The 21129-nt window shown below is 39.2% G+C and overlaps 2 protein-coding genes across 2 annotated transcripts in view; both read left to right on the plus strand.

Annotated features, from left to right (window-relative positions):
- Stat4 (signal transducer and activator of transcription 4) overlaps positions 1-6166 on the plus strand; it is a 94669-nt gene extending 88503 nt beyond the window's left edge. The window contains exons 18-24 of the mRNA XM_076865524.1: positions 1011-1060; positions 1295-1389; positions 1826-1962; positions 2290-2481; positions 4482-4548; positions 4941-5049; positions 6107-6166. Of these exons, the coding sequence (XP_076721639.1) occupies positions 1011-1060; positions 1295-1389; positions 1826-1962; positions 2290-2481; positions 4482-4548; positions 4941-5049; positions 6107-6133 (677 nt within the window). The 3' untranslated portion in view covers positions 6134-6166. The remainder of the gene's footprint in view (positions 1-1010; positions 1061-1294; positions 1390-1825; positions 1963-2289; positions 2482-4481; positions 4549-4940; positions 5050-6106) is intronic.
- Positions 6167-17351: 11185 nt separating this feature from the next.
- Stat1 (signal transducer and activator of transcription 1) overlaps positions 17352-21129 on the plus strand; it is a 37602-nt gene continuing 33824 nt past the window's right edge. Inside the window, exons 1-3 of the mRNA XM_076866482.2 lie at positions 17352-17509; positions 17852-17998; positions 20409-20537. Of these exons, the coding sequence (XP_076722597.1) occupies positions 20410-20537 (128 nt within the window). The 5' untranslated portion in view covers positions 17352-17509; positions 17852-17998; position 20409. The remainder of the gene's footprint in view (positions 17510-17851; positions 17999-20408; positions 20538-21129) is intronic.

The raw sequence follows: 21129 nt of genomic DNA on the forward strand, positions 1-21129 counted from the left end.
ATTCTGCATATTGAGAAAGTTTCAGCTTTGCCCGAGATTTCTAAAGTTGGCAAAATAGTCTCATTAGTATTACATGTACTGATTATAGTCTAAGCTTTGTCTAAAAGAATTTTAAAAGATATCTGCACTTTGACAAGTCAAGAATGAACACATTTATACCAAAAAAGAGTTCAAATTGGATCTGTATGACTTTCTGGTTGAAGAAGGGCTCAAAATGCACAGATATAGCAGCAAATTTAAGTATGACATGTGAAGCAGGATTGTTACCATTTGCATCTATTATCTTATCAATAGATATTTAAATAAATCAGGACTTTGGGAAATAGTACAAAATTTATTTAATGCAAATATCTTTTTGGATTCTTAATTCTTAAACAGCAATAGTAGGCATTCAATAAATATTTGTTAATGAGTAAATAACATTTTTATGTAGTACAGACAGCAACCATATCCTTTCAGTTCTTTATCAAATTATCTGTAAGTGTAATTTCCTTAAAAATTTAGGTAGAAAGTGGTATCCTTTCACTGCTCTGGATCAAAACAACTGATGCTTGCCTGTTGCCTCATGGATTTCTAGGCAGTTCTTTTCCATCTTAATAAGCTCGATTTCTGATAATATGGCCACCTCTAATTTATATAAGTTTATTTCATAAAGCTCATTCACTGGCACTAGGCTGCTCTTCCTGTCCTCTCTCTGAGCCACGTTCATGTCCACCACGCCTTGACCTATGTTATTTTCACTTCCTGGAGTGGCTTCCTTCCTTCCCTCTGGTCCATTCATGGAGATGCTTAAACTTATTGTTAGCTCCTCCATCAAAAATCTTTTTTCCTAAATGATGAATTTCTTAGGAGTGAGGGTGATATATTTGTACCATACCTAACTGTAAGGTGTAAACCCATTGCAGGTGTGAAGAAATGTTGAGAGGGAGGGAAAAACATCTAAATTGAGCACAAAATTGAAGAGTTTCATTGTTTGATTTTTTTAAAAAATCATTTTTTCTTCATTTTAGTCCAATCTAACTACAGTGATGGTCACCTCACCTGGGCCAAGTTCTGCAAGGTACAAACTGGGGATGGGGGATATCATTTAGATACTTTTTTTTTAAGTAATGCTTCTCTCTAAGCCTCTATAAAACCTGGGGATTTGAAGATTTGCTAGATATGATTCTTTTTAAGGAAGTGTTGTCCAGTTTAAAGAAAATATTTATTGGAAAATGAGAACCTGAATTATTATTTCATTGTCACTGTACTGTTTCAATAATCATTGTCCTAATATGCTTATTTATTTTAATAGGAACACTTACCTGGTAAATCATTTACCTTTTGGACATGGCTCGAAGCCATACTGGACCTGATTAAGAAACACATTCTTCCTCTTTGGATTGATGGGTGAGCTATGGGCTATATTGTCCATATGAGTTAAGTTCTTTTTTCTATTCTTATTGATTTTGTTTCCATTTCTTTCTCTTTCAAGCATGTTTCGTGCCACGTAAATAAAAATTCTTGTAATTTCTTACCATCTTCACAGAGTATTAATATGCATATCTGAATATGAGTATCTCAGGTACAATTGACTTTTGATTATGCATAAAACAAACTTTAAGGCTGGGGTTGTGGCTCAGTGGTAGAGCACTCGCCTAGCACGTGCGAGGCCCTGGGTTTGATCCTCAGCACCACATAAAAATAAATAAATAAAATAAAGGTATTGTGTCCAACTACAATTGAAAAATAAATATTAAAAAGAACTTTAGGTCTATTCTTTATAAATTAAATAAATGCAAATGCAGTAATAATCAGTTGAAACTATGCATTCTTCTGTTTTCAGGTATGTCATGGGCTTCGTTAGCAAAGAAAAGGAACGGCTCCTGCTCAAGGACAAAATGCCTGGAACCTTTTTATTAAGATTCAGTGAAAGCCATCTTGGAGGAATAACTTTCACCTGGGTGGACCACTCTGAAAACGGTATGTACTCACTACAGTTGATTCATGTGAATTTAGCATTCTTGAGTTTGGTTATTGGCATTTCAGTTCTCAGAAGTGCATAGTGTATTGCTCTGTTTATCAAACATCCATCGAGTTTGAACGTTGGTTGGTGCAGTTGTCCCAGAACAGGATACCATGAATTCTGAAAGACTGTAAGTTCACACTCTATCACATGTACAAACTGTACTGTCCCGACTGCAGAAGGCCTGGTGTGTATTTCAACCATGAAGATAATGCGGGCAGGAGGAACCGTCACAAGGAACATCTGCAGGAACCTGAATATTCTTCTAATCTCTGGTTTTTCAGGAGAAGTACGATTTCACTCTGTAGAACCCTACAACAAAGGCAGGTTGTCTGCTCTGCCATTTGCTGACATCCTTCGAGACTACAAGGTTATTATGGCTGAAAACATTCCAGAAAACCCTCTGAAGTACCTATATCCTGACATTCCCAAAGACAAAGCCTTTGGTAAACACTACAGCTCCCAGCCATGCGAGGGTAAGGTTCTTTCTGTTTATTTCTTCTTACAATTTTGGAAAATAACGTCATATTAAAACAAAGTAAATGAAGTTCCTCTTCTTTGTTTATTTTGATCTTTGCAAGATCTAAGGGGCATGTGGAGAGCAAAGCCTTAGAAATGAAGTGGTACTTCAGTGATTACTGAAGAGAGTCTGCTAGACTGTCTGACATTAGCAGAGTAGTAACTAGTATCTGCAACCAGACTCTATCCTTCTGCAGGGCTTCTCACAGCCTCTCCTAAGGGTTTCTCCTTCATAAAATAGGAATGATACTAACTTCCCTTCTCTGACAGGAAAAGGAAAAGAAGAGGAGGTAATGACTAAAAGCTTTTAAAAGTAAGGCAAGCCAGGTGTGATGGTGCGTACCTATAATCCCAGAGGCTCAGGAGGCTGAGGCAGGAGGATGGCAAGTTCAAAGCCAGTCTTAGTAATTTAATGAGGCCTCACACAACTTAGCGAGACCCTGTCTCAAAATAAAACATAAAAAGGGCTGGGGATGTGGCTCAGTGGTAAAATACCCATGGGTTCAATCTCTGGTACAAAAAAAAAAAAAAAAAGAAAGAAAAAAGTAAGGCAAATCTTTTGCAGAGGAACCCAAGGGCTTATACATTTTATATTTTTCACCTTCCTATAGTCTTACAACACAGAGAGTGTTTGTATGCCAGCAAGGGAACATGGGGGTCTGTGCTTCATCCCTGCTCTCTTAACCTACTGTTCCAGGCATAGCTTAAGGGCCTAGAATAGTACCTGGCCAAAACAGAGATTCAGTAAATATTTATGAAATACATGAAAGAAAATTCACTGTTAGCTATATAATTATAAGGCAAGTTCACCACTCTGCTTCTTTAATGAAAGTACAGTTGGTCCTCTGTTGCCATAGTTTCTGCATCTGCAGCCAAGGATCAAAATTGTATTTTAAGATTTCATCTGTGCTGAACATATACAGACCTTTTCTTGTCATTATTTCCTAAACAATAAAGTATAACAATTATTTAACATCAGAGCATTCAATCTGCTATATGGGAAGATGTGTGTAGGTAATATACCTATGTCATACAATTTTACATAAAAAAGAACATGAGCATAAAAAAGAACATGAGGTTTTTGATGTCTTCTGGGATTTCTGGGACCACTCCTCCACAGATACCAAGGGATGACTACATATATAACCTGTAAAAATCTTAGCCGGGTGCAGTGGCACACGCCTGCAATCTGAGGCAGGAAGATCTTGAGTTCAAACCCAGCCTCGGCAACTTGGTGAGGGCCCTAAGCAACTCAGCGAGACCCTGTCGCTAATAAAAAATAAAAAAGGGGAAAATCTTCAGCAATAGTAACAAAATCTCTGCACATTGTCTTGTAACTTCCTGACACCTGACTTCATTTTCTCTGAAACAAACAACAACCAAAAAAGAAAAAAAAAAAAAAAAAAAAAACCCATACAAAAGAAAACAAAATCTCCCCCGCCAAAAAAAAACTGCAACTTTTAAGTAACATTCTATATAAAATAAAATATAAATGTCACTTCAACAAATAACAGTTGGAAAATTAGACCAAGTCCAAGTTCAATGAGTTTCCAAAGTAAGGCTTGCACACCACTGTTCCAACAGTATTCATAGTAGTATAGTACTGTGTCACTTTTAGGGATGATGAGGTTGGTGCTTCCAACAGTCGTGTAATAATAATGGATTGATGTGAATGCCCTATATGTAAATAAATTGGTCCTTAGAATCAAATTTAAATGCAACATAGAACATAGGATTCTCAACTTTTCTCACACTTTTTAGACACATTACTATGTAAAGTCCTTCCAAGAGACTTGCTTTTCTCTTCTTGTACATTCTATGTGTAGATGGCTATTCTTTCTATTCAAATACATTTTGGTTGCATTCTTCTTTCTCCTTTTAGCATTGTTGACATTTTTCTAGTCTTTTTTTCTAATTTCATCAATAATGTTAATATGTTTGTGCCTTTCTTTTCCAGTTGCAAGACCAACAGAGAGGGGAGACAAAGGTTATGTTCCTTCCGTTTTTATCCCCATTTCAACAATGTGAGTAATCTTAGTCATGTGTAAAATATTTATTATTGAATTAATTCTTTAAAAAGCTTTCCTATAAAAGATTCAAGGGTGTAGAGCAGAGTACATATAACTGAGAATAAAACATTTTAATGTCCAATGAAGCATTTTATGACTCGTTTCCTTTAACACATAAAGCTAGTCTTCAGAGTGCAACTTATGTAGTCTGTAATGCCTGGAATTATAAAGCTGTCCTTTTATATGCCATATATTCCATAGCAGATCGAATGCTCTGATGTGAAATGATGAATTAGGCAGCTCAGTGTCACAAATAGATGAAGCCCTAGAAGTGAGCCTCAGATGCAGTACATCACCATGGCTTTTATGTTCTAATGCTTATAATGCTAACCTTTTATCTCTTTAAGCCGAAGTGATTCCACTGAGCCACAGTCTCCATCAGACCTTCTTCCCATGTCTCCAAGTGTATATGCAGTGTTGAGAGAAAATCTGAGTCCTGCAACGATTGAAACTGCAGTATGTTCCCTTTTCCATTCCTGAGCCGGGGCATTTCCAATGGAGCAAAGGTGGTGTGTGACCTCAAGGGGGTGATGTACTGCCTGGGCAGGGAGAAAACAACATGGAATGGTACAAATTCATGAGCATAACATAAGGGATGTCTGTGTGGTCCTGTGTGTTGCTAATGTTACAGTTGTTGAAGGCAGACACCTAAGCTTTCTAGGACTACTTTGAGTTCTTTCCATCAAAACCACCAAGGGCAAAATATTCCTATACACCACTCCAAAGCACTGTCTCTGCTGTGGCCATTGACACCAACAGTCCCCAACTCTCTCTTCACTATAGTGAACAACACATATTAGTCAATATTCATAAGCCTGATTTAATATCTATTTTTAACAGTTTAAGCAGCACCAATTCCAATTTTTCTTCATTGTTGCTTGCATTACTAGTTCCTGGAGACTCTCCAAATAGTCTCTGAATACCAATTAATAGCATCATACTGATATTCTTTTGGAGAATTGGGTCATAATCTATAACGCAAGAATGTTACTCACGATGCATTCTATTTGTTTTATTCCCATCCTGGGGTTCAAAACTCCATTTATGTGAAATTGAACATAAATCTGAATAGAATCTCAGAGGGACCCTGAGCATAAGACATTTGTAGCTGGCTATAAATCAAGTGGTATTCAATCCTTCTTTTGAAGATTTCCAGAGATGGAAAATCCACTTTCTCCTTTGATAGCTTATTCAATGTTGGTGTGCTTGATTCACTAAGTTTTTCATGTCTAACTGAACCTTCACGACTTTTTGCACCCATTTCCTCATTGCATCTTTGGTGTGATGAATGGAGCTTCTTCTCAACTTGGTCTTTAATCTACCTTTTATTTCCAACTGAATGCCTTTTATTTCTAACTAACTAACCAACCCCAAATGTTTTTGTGAATACTTGATATAGGAAATGGTACAAAGATTATGGAGTATTTAGGCAGAAAATTATCTATCCCCTTCCAATAGTACTTTATTTGCAAAATACTATTTTTCTTACCAAGCATTTAATTTTCAATTTCAGATGAAATCTCCTTATTCTGCTGAATGATAGTATAAACTCTGACAGCCCAAAGAAGGAAGCAAACGAAAAAATTCAAAGACAGTTCTTCACTAAAGACCACATGTGATTTCTTCAGCCTTGTAAATACCGATTTGTAGGAAATGGTAGAAGTCTGAAGCTCCTCTCTCTCTGGCAACACAACCACAAATGGGAATGTTGTGAATGAAATGCTAAAACCCCAAACTTCAGATAAACTTACAAGATAAGACGACTTTATTGTCTTATGTGTTTGTTTTATTTCTGATTTTGTTTTTCAGGTGTTACTGATGATTTTGGTTCTAGAAGGTGTAAGTGTGAATTTTTCAGGGTAGATCAAGAATAACAAAGTCATCCTACATTAATCAAAAGCAGCAGGAAGGCCTGAGGGAAAAGCCAAATAGAATCATCACAGTAGATCCGAGATGGAAATAAAGATGAGGCATTAACAGCACTAATTTGCAGGAACCCCAGGTGAATAATGAAACATCTTGATTGCCACATGGACATTGTCCATATGGGGTTCACAACTACTAATATCACAGCCAGAGCTACTTCTCCTATTAGAGGGAGGGATCCAGAACCATTCCTGATGGTATCTTGGGCAAATTGTGCTGATATTACAAGTATTGAAAGCAGACAACATGGGTAAAAATTTCATAGAATGAAGACAGGGCAAATAACAACTCTGGTTTTGAGTAACTGATTTCATCTGCAGGTTGCACATTCTTTAGAACAGGCTAGAATAGAGACAATGGGCTTTATGAACCTTTCCAGTTTTACCATCCTCTGGTCCCATGAAGTTCCATTCCTTTGGTTTTCCCTGGTGGAGGGAAAGGGAGGTGCTTTACTGGATGGCAGTGCATTGATATGAGCTGCAGGTCTATTTTGGTTCTAGCCTCACCATAACTGGATGCTTAATGATGCCACTGTTCAGCCACTGCCCTTAGTGATTATGAGGGGTCCCTCAAGGCCCAAGATCTGGAGAGTTCTCTATGTCTGCTGAGTCCTATGGAAATTGCTGAGCCAGGTGAGAAAGTTTTACTACCAAAGCACCTGCCATGACCAACTGCAGAATAATTTCAAGGATGTTCTCCAACATGAGCCCTGACTTATGAGTCAGAGATAACTCCCCCTCCATATATGGCTCCACTGTATTCTTTCCACTCATCTCCTGTCCTCCAGGTAAATAAAACAGGCAGAGTTTGATGGGAAAGAGTTCAAAGGGGGAAAAAAGTTTTACTATAACTAAAAAAAACTATAAAAGTTTTACTATAATTGAATGAGATTCAATCTCTTATCCTTTATATACCCATACACAGGTGCCCAGTTGGATCCTAGATTGTTATTAAGAGACAAACTATACCCCCACCCTTAGGCTGCTTCCCTTACTCCTTTGCAAGCTCCTGGGAGAACTCTTAAGGTTAAGGTGTCTGTCTGATGGCATCTTTCTCAGGGTGCATTCTCCCAGTCCCTACTTCCCTTCACAAACCCACTTTCCTGAGACATATACATCAACTGGCAGCAAAAGCTAAAGGAAATAACTTAAAGTTGGGCATGATTATTACAGTTTTACCTTCAAAGAGGTAATTTTATCAGGATGGGCTCTATCAATTGGATTTAGATATTTAAAAAAAAAAGGTTGCAGAAGTTTCTTATTCTTGGAATTTCTCAAAAGTACCATGGAATCTCACCTACTTTCGAAGAAATTTTAGGAGCTTGTTAATAGGGTATGGTGACAGAATATCACTGTTTCCTATGTGATCACAGCCATCATTGCTTGTCATTTGGGGATAGAAAATATAAGTAATTCAATAGTTTGCTTGATATAATGAGGCAGAGGCCACATTTTGAGAATTCAATAAGTAGCTATTTTTAAATAACTAAGAATTCTTGTTATGTTATTTTGATTCTCTTAAGAATCAAATGCTCTTGACCCTAGGGTAAAGAGTTTTATTACCCAAGAGTGTGAATCTTGCACTTCAGAAATCATATTTGTAAAGGTAATGGGTTGTAGTCAGGGGACTTCTGGGGATACGGTTAGTTCAAGATAAGATGTTCCGTATTAGCTGGCAATATAGTGGAAAGAGAATTTAGATCATATTTCTTCGAAATCCTACCCCAGAATATTTTTTTCTGCCAACTAGGACTTAGGTGAAATTGGTATGAAAGGACCATACTCCAAGGGCTTCTAAACAACAGACATGTATTTCTCACAGTTCTGGAGGTTAGAAGTCCAAGATCAGGATGTCAGCAAGGTCCAGTTCTGCTGAGAGCCTCTTCCAGGTAGCAGACAGCCGACGTCTCATCTTCTCATGGTATCTCACAGCAGAGAGCTGAAGAGCTGGGCTTCTTTTATAAGGGAAACTACTCTCATTCTCAAGGGCTCATCCCTGTGATCTAATCATCTCATAATCATCACTTTGGGGGTTAGGATTTCAATATAGAAATTTGGGGGAGACACAAACATTCAGTCCATAATAAACTAGCAACAAGCAACATTTAATGAAATAAAACATCTAGTTTTGAAATATTAATCACATTTTCACTTCTCCCCACATTCATTCCAGGCCAATCACAGCTATGTATTTTGTTAATCCTGTTTTGAATTCTTTTTAACATAAAGAATCACTTGAACCAATTATACTAAATGTCAGTGACTGTATCTGGAATCAATACTGAGAGAAGGCAGCTGGCCAGTAGCTAAGGCAGAAGGGTATCCACCCCACTTAAAGAACCAGAAAGAATGAACATCTTCCTAGCAACGAAGGGAAGGTTTTTTTGTTTTGTTTTGTTGTTGTTGTTGTTGTTGTTGTGTTTACCTCACAAGGTTCAGGGGTTGTATGTACTCCCTGTAGTAAAAGGCACAGAATATAGGCTCAAGCCATCCTAGTGGTTTGCCCTAGCAACAAACCCTACATGTGGCCAACGGGCCTCTGTGCACACATGCTGCTGTTTCTGACACAGAATACAGACCTTTTGCAAATCGATCATGAACATTTATTGATTTGACTAATTGTATTTTTAAAAATTTATACATAATAAAATTCACCCTTGTTCATCATTTCAGTCTATGAATTCTAACAAACCCATATAGTTTTACAACCACCACTGAAAGACATAAGAGTATTTCTACCAGCATCCTCACAATGAGGATGTGATAAAAATATAGTGGAGGGCATTTTCTATAACTTCCTTGCAGTAAATACAATTCCATGTGGCTTCTTATGTAGACAAAATGCTCTGTTTAAAATAAACTGGATCATATCACTCCCTGTTAGAAATTTTTGAATGGCTCCTGACACTCTACATTAGTAATTCTTACCTGGAGTATGTAGATAGAATTCAGAGGCCCATAAATTTGAATGACAATCATTAACAATTTTATTTCCACTACCTTCTAACTGAAGTTTAGAATTTCTATCAATTTTGAATAAAGGCAGTGTTGCACGTAACTCAAAATATTATTTATGCTAAGCACAATTTGAAAAGTGCATCAATAGAACCCTAGGGTAAAGAGTTATTACCCAATAACTCTTTAATAAAGAGTTAATAAAGTTAAATTTTAAAAAGTTAATAAAGCATTAATAAAGAAGTGCTTATTTTTGCTACAAAGGTGGTTTCAATATGATTTTAATATATCACAAAGTTGGTTTAATATCTATATTTAAATTTTATTGGTTTTCTTCTTAAATCTTATGCATTTTATTTAATAAAATTATTAATTCTTCAGAGTTCATAGGTTTCATCTGACTGCCAAAGGTGCCATGGATGGCATAAAAAAAATAGTTAAAATCCTTATTCAGCTCTGGATAAAGATGGTAAAGACGATAATTCTCAACAAATCCTTCCAAAGTCTCACACTATTGCGTCTCTTAAAGTTTTCATCTGTCATCTCATCACATCTCCCCATAGGCTTTTCATCCTCCAAAACTCAAAACACATAAGATTGCCTGAACTACTTTCAGTTTCTTTGATGGTTCATGCTCTCTCTTACCTCCTTCTGCTACAGGCTCTTAATTCAACAACCCTATCATATCTACCTTCTCACATGAATAATATTTTCCCACCCTTTGAGCTCTGGGTTGTCTTCCTGCCAAATGCACACACTCGCACATGCACGTGTGTGAGAAGAGTTCTGTCACACTGTTGGCAATATGGCACCAATAAAAGAAAGTGGCGCAGGACTGATCAAATGCACACTTGGGATAAGAAGTGGGATTATTGTCAGGAGCCTGACGAGGCTGTTCTGGGCAGAGAGAGAGGGAGAGCAGCAGCAAGCAAGGGAGAGCTGCAACCCCGCCTTGAATGTTTCCTTTTATATGATAGAATCATGGCCGCCTGTTAGGGGTGGGTTTAGTCTTGGTGACTGGCATAGAAATCATCCCCTGATTTTGTGGAAGGAAAGTTTGTTTTGGGGGAACAGAGAAGGACAGTTTTCCTATCAAAGCAGGATCAGGGAGCTGGATGTGATGGGGCTCGCCAGTAATCCCAGTGGCTCGGGAGGCTGAGGCAGGAGTATCGAGAGTTCAAAGCCAGTCTCAGCAAAAAGCAAGGCGCTAAGTAATTCAGTAAGACCCTGTCTCTAAATAAGATACAAAATAGGGCTGGGGATGTGGCTCAGTGGTTGAGTGACCCTGAGTTCAATTCCTAGTACCAAAAAAAAAAAAAAAAAAAAAAGCGGGGGACCCCAAAAACCAGCAGGTCTCTATCTCTCAAGGAGAGAACAGAGAAACCCCCATCTCAGGGTCTGGTAAGTTGTCTCCAATCAATGAGAGAACAAAGAGACTGGCACCTCTCCAGACAGGTAAGTGTTATCTGAGGCTAGTGTCTATTTCTTGATAATAAAAACAGTATTCATAAAGTGGAGGTGGGAAAAGAAGATGGCTGTAATTATGCCCACACACCATGCCCTCCCCTCCATGGCATCCTCTAGCTCCCCCAGTGCAGTGCTTGTCACTTTGTTGTCAATGCACATCATTTCTTCATCAGACTCTCAGCAAGCTCTGTATGTATAGGGACCAAGATAGCCTTGTTCACAGTTGTATCACCAACATCTAACACAATGTGGCCCTTAATATTTATTAATGATTTAGTGTTGGAACACACAGAGAACAATGGTAAGTTCCTTCCTTTCCTTCGTTCCTTGGTCGGCCTGTAAGAGCAGACTAGAATTCTCTTTATAATGCCTCCAAACTCATGAGCCAATCTTCCTGTTATATTTCACCTTGAGTAACCACATGTTTGCTTTTGACACAGCCCAGAGAGGACCTCCTATTTCACCTCACCTTAATTTTCAAACTCTGTAAAAATAGTCTAGAATTATACTGTTCTCTAGGTTACCTTAATTTTCCTTTGATTTAGGTATCCTCTCATGCATATCTACATCCTTGACATCTGCCATCCACAGATGAACCATGTGCTCCTGAAATTACCCCTTAATTCCCCCTTCATTAAACTTGGGACCTATCACTGCTCCTTCCCCCAACAAAAGTCCTACTGAACACTGGAACATCAGACAGAACTGATGGAAAGAAATCTATAGGCATCTAACAAGGTTTCTACAGAAGAATAGCCCCTAATTGCACTCCTAGGGATGGCTTCCTTGGGGCAGGGCATGGAAGGACTCCCATATTTGGTTTCATCCTCTACCCTTGCCTTCTTAAGTTTCGGTAAGTTTTGAGTACAGGGTTCCACATTTTCATTTTGCCCTGGGCACTGCAAGTTACATAGCTTATCCAGTGTTTTTCTAAAGGGGGAAAACAAACATCCATCTGTGCCATGGGATTCATGTAAGCTGCACACTAGAGGTCATGCAGACATGGGATGCACAAGAGGCTGCAGGGTATGGGCCAATAAGATAGGTCCTCTCACACCCAGGAGGTACTAATTAAGTGCCATGTTCACCCTAAGTAAGTAGAGCCCTTAAAAGTAGTTGAGCGGGGCCTAAAGAAACTCGGTTCCTGCCTCCCAGATTCAGTAAGTCACAAAAATAGCAGGAAGAGCCCAAACTCTTTTTCCTTGATCAGCGTGTCCGGCACTGTCCAGTGACTAAGCTCTTCTCCATTACCTGTCTGGTATAATCACCATAACTGAGAAAGGGTGGGGTGGGTGAAGACTCCAGGAAAGAAAGTCTCTCGCCAATTTAGCAAAAGGACACTTTAGCAGCCAGCCCCTCCACCCCCAAACCGGCATCCCTGGTTTAAGGCCAGCTGTCCCAGCAGGATGTGGGTCAGAACCCAATTGCGACAAGCTCTGAGCGCACTGCAGACCACGTAGATAGCAAAGGGAGCGAGGGCAGGGGGAAGAAAAGGCGCAAAAGGAATGGTTTCCAGCACCTGGGTTGGGGGTGGGGGTAATCAAAAAAACTCTCCTTTCCTCGCTCTGTTAATGGCACCCACTTGGCCTCCGCCCTTCGTGCGCCAGGCTCCTGCGCGCGGCCCCCCTCCTCCCAGCCCCAGAGTGCGGGCGGTCGGCGGAAAGCCCCGGGCTGCGCCTGCGTGCTGCCCAGCGCTGGCTTTCGGTTTCTTCTCTGCGGCGCTGCTTCTCGTCCCCGACCGGTTTCCCGGAAAGCAAGTGGGGTGGCTCTTCTGAGCTGTAGCGTCCCTCCCGCCGAAACATCTCGAGTGCAGCGCGCAGTCCCGCCTCTTGGGCTGCGCTTCTGTGTTCTGAAAGTCCTAGACTCTACTGTCTGGGAGCGGGTTTTGACTAGGAATGTAAGAGTGCTCATTGTAGACATCCTAAAAAATTACATAAACGCGATCCACCACCTAAGACATTAATATTTTTAAATGTTTTCTGAGTGTATTTCCATTTCTATATGTTCTTATATAGGATGATGCTTTATTTTCTGTTCTTTTCCACTTAACTTTTTATAAGAGGGTATTTTTTTAATGTACTTTGGTCTTTGAAAGAATAGCTTTTATATTCTATCATATGAATTTGCCTTGTCAGTTGAAAAATAAACCATTTTTTCTGATATTTTTTCTAACTATAAGTGAAGTTGCAATAAACAGACTTTATGACAAAATGTTCACCCATATCTGGTGATTTCCTTATAGTAGATTATTCTGTGAGCCCAAGAATACTGTAAAAACTTATGAAAAGTGATTGTGTTTTCAACAGTATAATCTTTAAAAGATATTTAGGATGATGTGTCACTTGCTATTAATGGAAAGTGCATGGTTTGTTCATATATAGATATTTTCCTAAAAGTTTTCATGGCTTTCCACAATATTGGGATGAAATAATTTTATGTACATAGAAAAATATGGTTCAAACCCTGATTTGTACCCCTGCATTTTAATAAGCTGCTATATGGGAGTTTATCTGTGGATTTGCACTTACCGATTGGGAAGAAAATACACATACCCAGACAACCAAGTGACTGTACAAAACTCAAATCCTGAGAACTAAAGAAATTTTAGAAATCTTTTATTTCAATTCCATTTTGTTACATATTATCAATAGGGCTTCCACTAATTGACATTTTTAGGATTGCATAGTAGCAAGGTTTATGATTGGAAAGAAGGAGGGGTGAGGAGGCATTGACCTGCATTTTTGGAAATTCCTATTGTTAGATATTTGAGTTATAATACTACAAACATTGGGAAAATACTGCTAAGATACAATATGGTACCTGAGAGGAGAGGAAAGTTCTAAACATTTCATTTAGGTTTGCTCATCAGATTTGTAGCAGTTAAAAAAGATCAAGTCTGTAAACAAAGAGCAGAAAACTAGTAAGCTTTTGATGGAGGTATCATAAGGATACAAAGGATAAGGTAATCCTTGAGGAAAGGAAAGCATCAGTTGGGGATGGGCAATAGGCCTGTTCCACATGAGAAGTTTTGTTTTAGAATTCTACTGTAGGATGTTCTGCTTCCCCCCCCCCCATAAGACCTCAGTGAGTGATCTGATACATAATATATATTGCTACAAAACAAAACAAATTATTCCCCAAACTCAGAGAGGTAAAACAACCATTTATTATTGCTTGGGAATATAGGGTAGGTGGGGCAGTTCTGGTCCACCCAGCCAGGGCCATCTGATCTTCCTGGGCTCTTACACCTGAGATCTAAGCTTAGGCAACTGCACCAACATAACTGAGGCCTCACCGAACTTGTCATGGAGGCTGGGCTGGGCTCTGAGAGTATGTAAGGTTAGGTTCAATAAAACACCAGGTTACTACTGCTGCATGATATTGGTCAAAACAAGTCACAAGTCAGCCCAGATTTAGTGATTGGGGAAATAGTCCTTACCTCTTTCTGAAAAGAATTAGAGTCACATTGCAAAGGAATGCCAATGACAGAGAAGAGACAGAATGATGTGGCTGATTGAAAATAATCTACCAGGAGACCCTTTGCAATTTGGTATAATGAGAATGATGTATCTGATGAAAGCTTTTTGCCTTAGCCTGTAGACTGCATTGCATTCTTTATATTTCTAGCTATTATAAAATTTCTGTTATAAATTTCTTTAAGTGCTTTGTGCAACAAGGCAGAAAAACTAATTAAATACAACTGGGTGATTGGGATATACAAGAAGGGGTGAATAAAGAATAGAATGGTACTGCCTTCTTATCTCCAACCAAAAATAAATTTCTTCCAAATGGGAGCCTGGAGTGTCACTCCAGTGTCTTCCTGGAAACCTACTGTGGTCTTTAGGTCTTTAGATTCCTGACCATCCTCCACTGTCATTTGACTATAATACACAGACACCACCTCAAGGACAACTAATCATAAATTTCATCTTCCCATTTATTTCTGGCTGATTATAAGTTACAAGGATAAATCTTGTTTGTTGCCTCTTTCTTTTAAATCCAATGCAAATCTTTGCATTTGTTGTTCTGAATTTTGTCCAATAGGTTTTGACCAGCAGAATTCTAGCCTATTAAGATAATTTAGAATGTTCATTTTGTCATCAGTGTGGTAGCTGATTTCACGGGAGAGAGTAGAGAATCTCAATTAAACACAATTACAACAAACACACACTTATTACTCATTGACCTGGAGATCAGCTTCAGTCAATTCTGCTCCAGGAGACAGATTTAAGGGAATTCATGCACGTCTTCTTCCTCACTCAGTCTATGGAAGTAGCAGCTACTTGAACTGTGCTATCTCCTGGCACAGGAAAAGATCACACAAAGACAACTTGATTACAAAAAACATGCAGAGTTTCAAGTCAAATCATAACGTATGTACATGACAACTGCTATCATTCCTTTAGCCAGAGCAAGCCACATGGCCAAAACCAGAATCAGGCCACAAAGATGAATACTCTACCTTCAGAAAACCTGTGACAAGGGTAGGAAAGTAAAGAAAAAAAATTGAAAGTTATTCAATTTACCAGATGTGGAATTAGCTATTTTTAAAATTTTTTATATGTTGTGAATTTGATATTGTTGATATAATGATAGAACTTCCCAAGCTGACTGTTGTCAGACAGTCATCATGTATTTGGATCTGGCAATTTCTGGATCACTGGTTTTTTTTTAATTTTGTTTGTTTTTTGCTTAAGTCACTTTTAAAAGAGCCAATATATTAAATAGTCACACTTACAAAACAAATTTAGTTTGTCCTTTGGAAAATTAGAATCTTAAAGGGATAAGATTTGGACACTTTAAAAAGCATCATAATAAGGGAGAGTTAAAATTAAGGGTATAGGGGGAGGGCAGGACATACAGAAGTTTAGTGGAGTAATTAGAAAATGAGAGACAAGGCTGGAAAGAAAGGTAGGAACATTTGTGGAGGATCCAGACTAGGTATCATCTCATTCAAGACTTTGCAAAGACACATGTGTGAAAAGAAAACAAAGTATGTAGGTATGGAAAGGGCAGAAAGCTATAATACACAGACATATCCACATCCCTGGGAAATCATTTAGAACCTTCTACCCAAAGTTGCTTTATTATTTAGGGTTTGATTCAAATCCCTTCCACTTGAAGGAATTAATAGGTTTTATGAACATATATTGCAAGACGATCTCATCTGGCCTTAGAGATATATGTACCTGGGGAACTGGTATAGACGCTAAGATTTTAAGCTAAGACCTGAAAGATGAATAAGCCAACAAAGAAGTTTAGGAAAGGGGATAATGGCTCAAGGGGATTTCCAAAGAGAGAACTACTAGTGAGAAGGCCCTCAGTTCGAGGAAAGAGTTTGGCTTATTTGAAAAACAAAATTGCTGAAGTAAGCATAAGAAAGAGTGACACAGATGGGGTTAGAGAGAGTGATAGGGGAACCAAAGTCTTATGGGCTATATTAAGAAACAATTTTATAAGCAAGAAAAACCATCATAAGATCTCCTGATGACTCCATCGGCCTGGAGGGGGGAGGTGCTCAAATAATCCAGATGAGAGAAAAGGGGATGGCAGAAGAGATGGAAAGAAGTAAAGGAGATATGAAATATAATTAGGAACAGAAATCAACAAGGCTTGAGGACCAGGTGTGGCAATGTTAAGGATGACTTCTAGCTATTTGGCATGTACCATTCCTAAGATTTTATTAAAAAGACTTTGGTTCTGAATTAGTTTGCAAAGATCATTGGATATGGAAGTAGAGTCAAGTGGAGGTTTTCAATGGGGAAGAGTTCCCAAAAGAGGTGTAGACAGGACATATATTTAGGTGTTCTCCATCTAGAACGACATCACAGCCCAGTGTGAGGAGAAATGTCGTGAAAGAACAGACCGGGTCCGGGTCCGGAACCTGACAACATTTCACTTTCAATGGTTTGGTAGTGGTGATGGAGACATTAGAGAAAGAACCCCCAGAGTGGCACGAAGAAGCACGATGTATTTTCATCGTGACCAAAGAAGAAAGTGTTTTAATGAAGACGTCAACTGTGCCGAACATTTCCGAACGGTCAAGTAAATGAAGATCAAAAAGCATCTTCTGGGTTTATCCACAGGAAAAGGACAAGTCCTTCACTGTGTCCTCTACCTGGGTTCTCAGTCTTGGGCTAAAGTAGGGATCTCCTAGTTTGGGGGTCTATGCAAACATAGAACTTCCTTTTAGTTCTCTGAAATGTGTAAACAGAACTTTCTGTCTGTGGCATTGCGACACATTCCTGCGCTCCACCGTGACCGAGGTCAGCCCAAAGACAGAGGAAACACCAGATCCCACGACGGGTCCCACGGCGGGTGGCGGCACCGCTCGCGGAACAGCCGGGTCGGGTTGGCTGAGTGCGGCTGCCACTGCGATTGGCCGAGGAGGACGAAGGCTGGGCGGTCCGATCTGCCTTTTCTCCAGTGGGGTACTTTCGTTTTCCTGCCCTGCTGTGTCGGAGAACGGCCCCTGACAGACACCCAGACCCAGCAGAGGGGGTTCAGCGCGCTCCAGAGAGGCTGCCCTGCCTTGCTCCTGCTCACCGGTGCTGGCTCCAGCGTGCAGAGTGAGTGGGCGTGAGGTTCCGGGGCCTGGGGTGGGACGTGCCCACCAGGGCCCTCTATACACAGCAGCTGGATGCCTGGTGAGCGTGGCTTTTCACAGCTGACCGGTGAATTCGTCATCCCCAAGAAAAAAAAAAGATCCCGAGTACCCAAGTGCGAGCAGTGCCATGGCACTGTCTGGCACGTTGCCCCTGTCAGTCGTGCTCTGATTGTAAAGTTGAGTTGTGCAACAGAATACCGCCCCCCACCCGGCTCCCGCCCGAAAGCACTGCACCTTCCCATTTATCCTCACTTGTCTTACTTCTTGCCTTTTTCCACCTAGTGACATTTTCTTCTTTTCGCAGAAAGTTTCGTTTGCCCTGTGCCATCCTCCAGAGCTGTCTACATTAGACAGTGGCACTCTGCATGCAACTCCAGTTGTCACCAAAGGTGCTGTGTGTAGCTGCTGCTTTGATTGAATTCCCAACCTCTCCTTGGGCATAAGGTGGCAGGTCAGTAAATGTTCATGGAAATAAATGAATTTGGAATCTTAATTATATTTAAGGTCGAGGAGCTTAATGTCCTCCTGGAATGTAAGTGATATTTAGCTCCAGAAAACGCCTGAACAATATAATTACTCTTTTTAAAATAAATTCTGACTAGAGTTCTGGCATAGGTATATAGATTGTGCTTTGAATGTTGTTTTTATGGGTTAGAGAAGGAGTTGTTTATATGGAACAGAAATAAGACTTGAACCCCTAGCACAATCCAGTGTGCATTATTGCTTAATGAGGATAATGGGACTCAAACTTGTGGAATTATAATAGGGTTGTGTCTTTGGCTTTCCAATTCTATCTGAAATATGCAAGACTTCAGTTGACTAGATTGTTATTGAACACAAACTATATGCAGGATACTTTCCCAAATCTCCTTCTCTGGAATTTATACCCTATATGAAAGACATCATAGAGCTTTACAAGGAAGATTGGAACTGATGCCAGAATACAAGGAGACACAGGTCAAAGAAGCTTCATTGTCTCTGAGTAAGTCTTAGACAGCTTTGAAGAACGGGCATTTATACCTGGTTTTAATTGTTGGTGGGATTTAGAAAGGTAGAAATTTGTAGGAAGACTGTTTGCCAGGATGAGTGGCAACTGCAGAAAAGCAGAAATGTTGCATCCAGTAAACAGTTTGGTGTCTGGATTGCTTTGTTGACGAATGAAGATGGGGAGGAGTGGAAATTAGGCATTTTTGCGCACCATAGTGACATGGCCCTACCAAAGTGCCCCTGAGGCTGGATTGGAAGGATAGTACTGAGGGAGGGAGGCAGCCAGTCTTGAGATTGGAGAGGAAGGTTTAAAGTTGGAGTATGAGCTAGGTTATTGGGGTATGGTCATGCCTGCGTGAGTAACAGGTTTTGTGAAAATATGAGAGTGATTCTTGATTTGTTAATATGAATGTATTGATCAACCTGCTTTGTGCCAGCTGCTATGTGTGTATTAGTTCATTCAGTCTTAACAACCACCTTGTTGATTGAGGGAATAAGTGGCCTAAGTTCACTTGGCTGTTAAGAGGCCTTGTCACCCCTACTGGCTGATGGTGCAGCAAAGTTGCTTTAGGCACATTTCTAGCAGAAAGGAGAAACCTTCAGATTTGGAATGTTCTTCTCAGGTAAAGTAAGTGTGAAGTGAAAAATCAAATTGCTATGGCAGGTATGCCAAGGAGAGTGCGCTTACATATATTTTTACTGGTATTTGAAATGGAAACTAGCGTTAGAGTTAAGACATTTCCTCTATCTCAGAAGGATATATCTGGAGTAGACATGCCTGCACATGTATGCTTGACAACAGGCATGCACCCCACATTCTTCTATACCCCGCTTGAAAATCCAGACCCTTTCTCAGAAGTCTGGCAGGACAGGATTCACTGACACCACCCCAAATGTTGCCAGCTGTCTGTACCATGTGTGCTGATATAAATCTAAGTTATCAGATGGTCATGGGAGGCACTTTGTTTCCCTAATTTGACTTTCTAAAATTGACATTTTGTTGTAGTTTTTAATTTTCATGGCTACTATATACAAATTAATAGTTACCCAAAGACATAAATATTACTTTCAAATTACATTTGAGAATATTGGTTCAATCTTTAAAAATATTGCTGAGATTTAAGACTCCTTTGTGCCAGATTTATGGTTAACTTTACCCTACGACTCATAAAATATACCAATTAAAAATTTTTAATTAAATTAAGAATATACTATAATTTGTAGGAGAGCAATATTTGGAGAGATTTTGTGATTTGTCTTAAATTTAAATAATGTTTTTAATTTATTTATTTGAAAAAAGTGCGGATTTATTTTAAAGGCATATTTATTGGTTACCTAGTATATGCCTGACAATGTTCTGGGAATATAGCAATGAAAAGAATTCTCCTTAATCCTTCTATTCATGTGACAAAAACAGACAACAATCAAAATAAAAAAAGAGAGAAAATATGTGGTAGGTCAGACAGTAGTTAAGTGCTATGAAGAAAATGCACCAGGAAAGAGAGAGAGTGATTTCCAGTGTAGGAGCTGGTTGCAATTTAAATAAGGTGGCCGGAGAAGGCAGATCTGATATGCTAATATTTGAACAAATATGTGTTTCCTGGAGAAGGAAAAATGTTTCCCTTAAAATTAATAAATAGGCTGTAGAATATCATTACTATTTAAATAATGTATTTGAGAAAAATTATGTCTTGATCTAAGCAAGATGTTTATTTGGTTCTGGCAATTGAATCCAGAGCCTTGCACTTGCTAAGCACAGACTCTACCACTGAGCTGTGCCCTCACTACTAAGCAAAATGAGTCAACAGACATGCTGCTAGAACCTTCCTTAGAGCTGTGGGATTCCCTCATGGTGTATGTTCTTTTTTCCATAGGATGTCTCAGTGGTATGAACTTCAGCAGCTTGACTCCAAATTCCTGGAGCAAGTTCACCAACTTTATGATGACAGTTTTCCCATGGAAATCAGACAGTACCTGGCCCAGTGGCTAGAAAAGCAAGACTGGTAAGGAAAACTCACTGGAGAGAAGTTTATCTACACTTTAAGAATATTTATTGATGAGTGACTTGGAGCCATGTTTGCTGAAAGATGAATCTCATCAATGGCCATGGAGATTATCTGTTGCAGAAAAGTTTGATTTAAAAAATGCACATCTCAAGGAGGGAGCTTGAGGGTTAGGAAAGATGGTGGACATTCATTATCCTAGACTCATGTATGAAGACACGAATGGTGTTACTCTACTTTGTGTACAATCAGAGAAATGAAAAATTGTACTCCATTCGTACACTATGAACTGAAATACATTCTGCTCTCCTGTATAACAAATTAGAACAAATAAAAAGTCAGCCAGCCTATTACAGTGATGCTGCCACATCCATATTTATAGCAGCTCAATTCACAATAGCTAAGCTATGGAACTAACCTAGGTGCCCTTGAACAGATGAATGGATAAAGAAAATGTGGTATTTATACACAATGGAGTTTTACTCAACCATAAAGAGAAATGAAATTATTGCATTTGCTGGCAAATGGGTGAAACTGGAGACTGTCATGATAAATGAAATAAACCAATCCCCAAAAACCAAAGGCCCAATGT

Source organism: Callospermophilus lateralis, chromosome 9, assembly GCF_048772815.1.
Source record: "Callospermophilus lateralis isolate mCalLat2 chromosome 9, mCalLat2.hap1, whole genome shotgun sequence".
NCBI lineage: Eukaryota > Metazoa > Chordata > Mammalia > Rodentia > Sciuridae > Callospermophilus > Callospermophilus lateralis.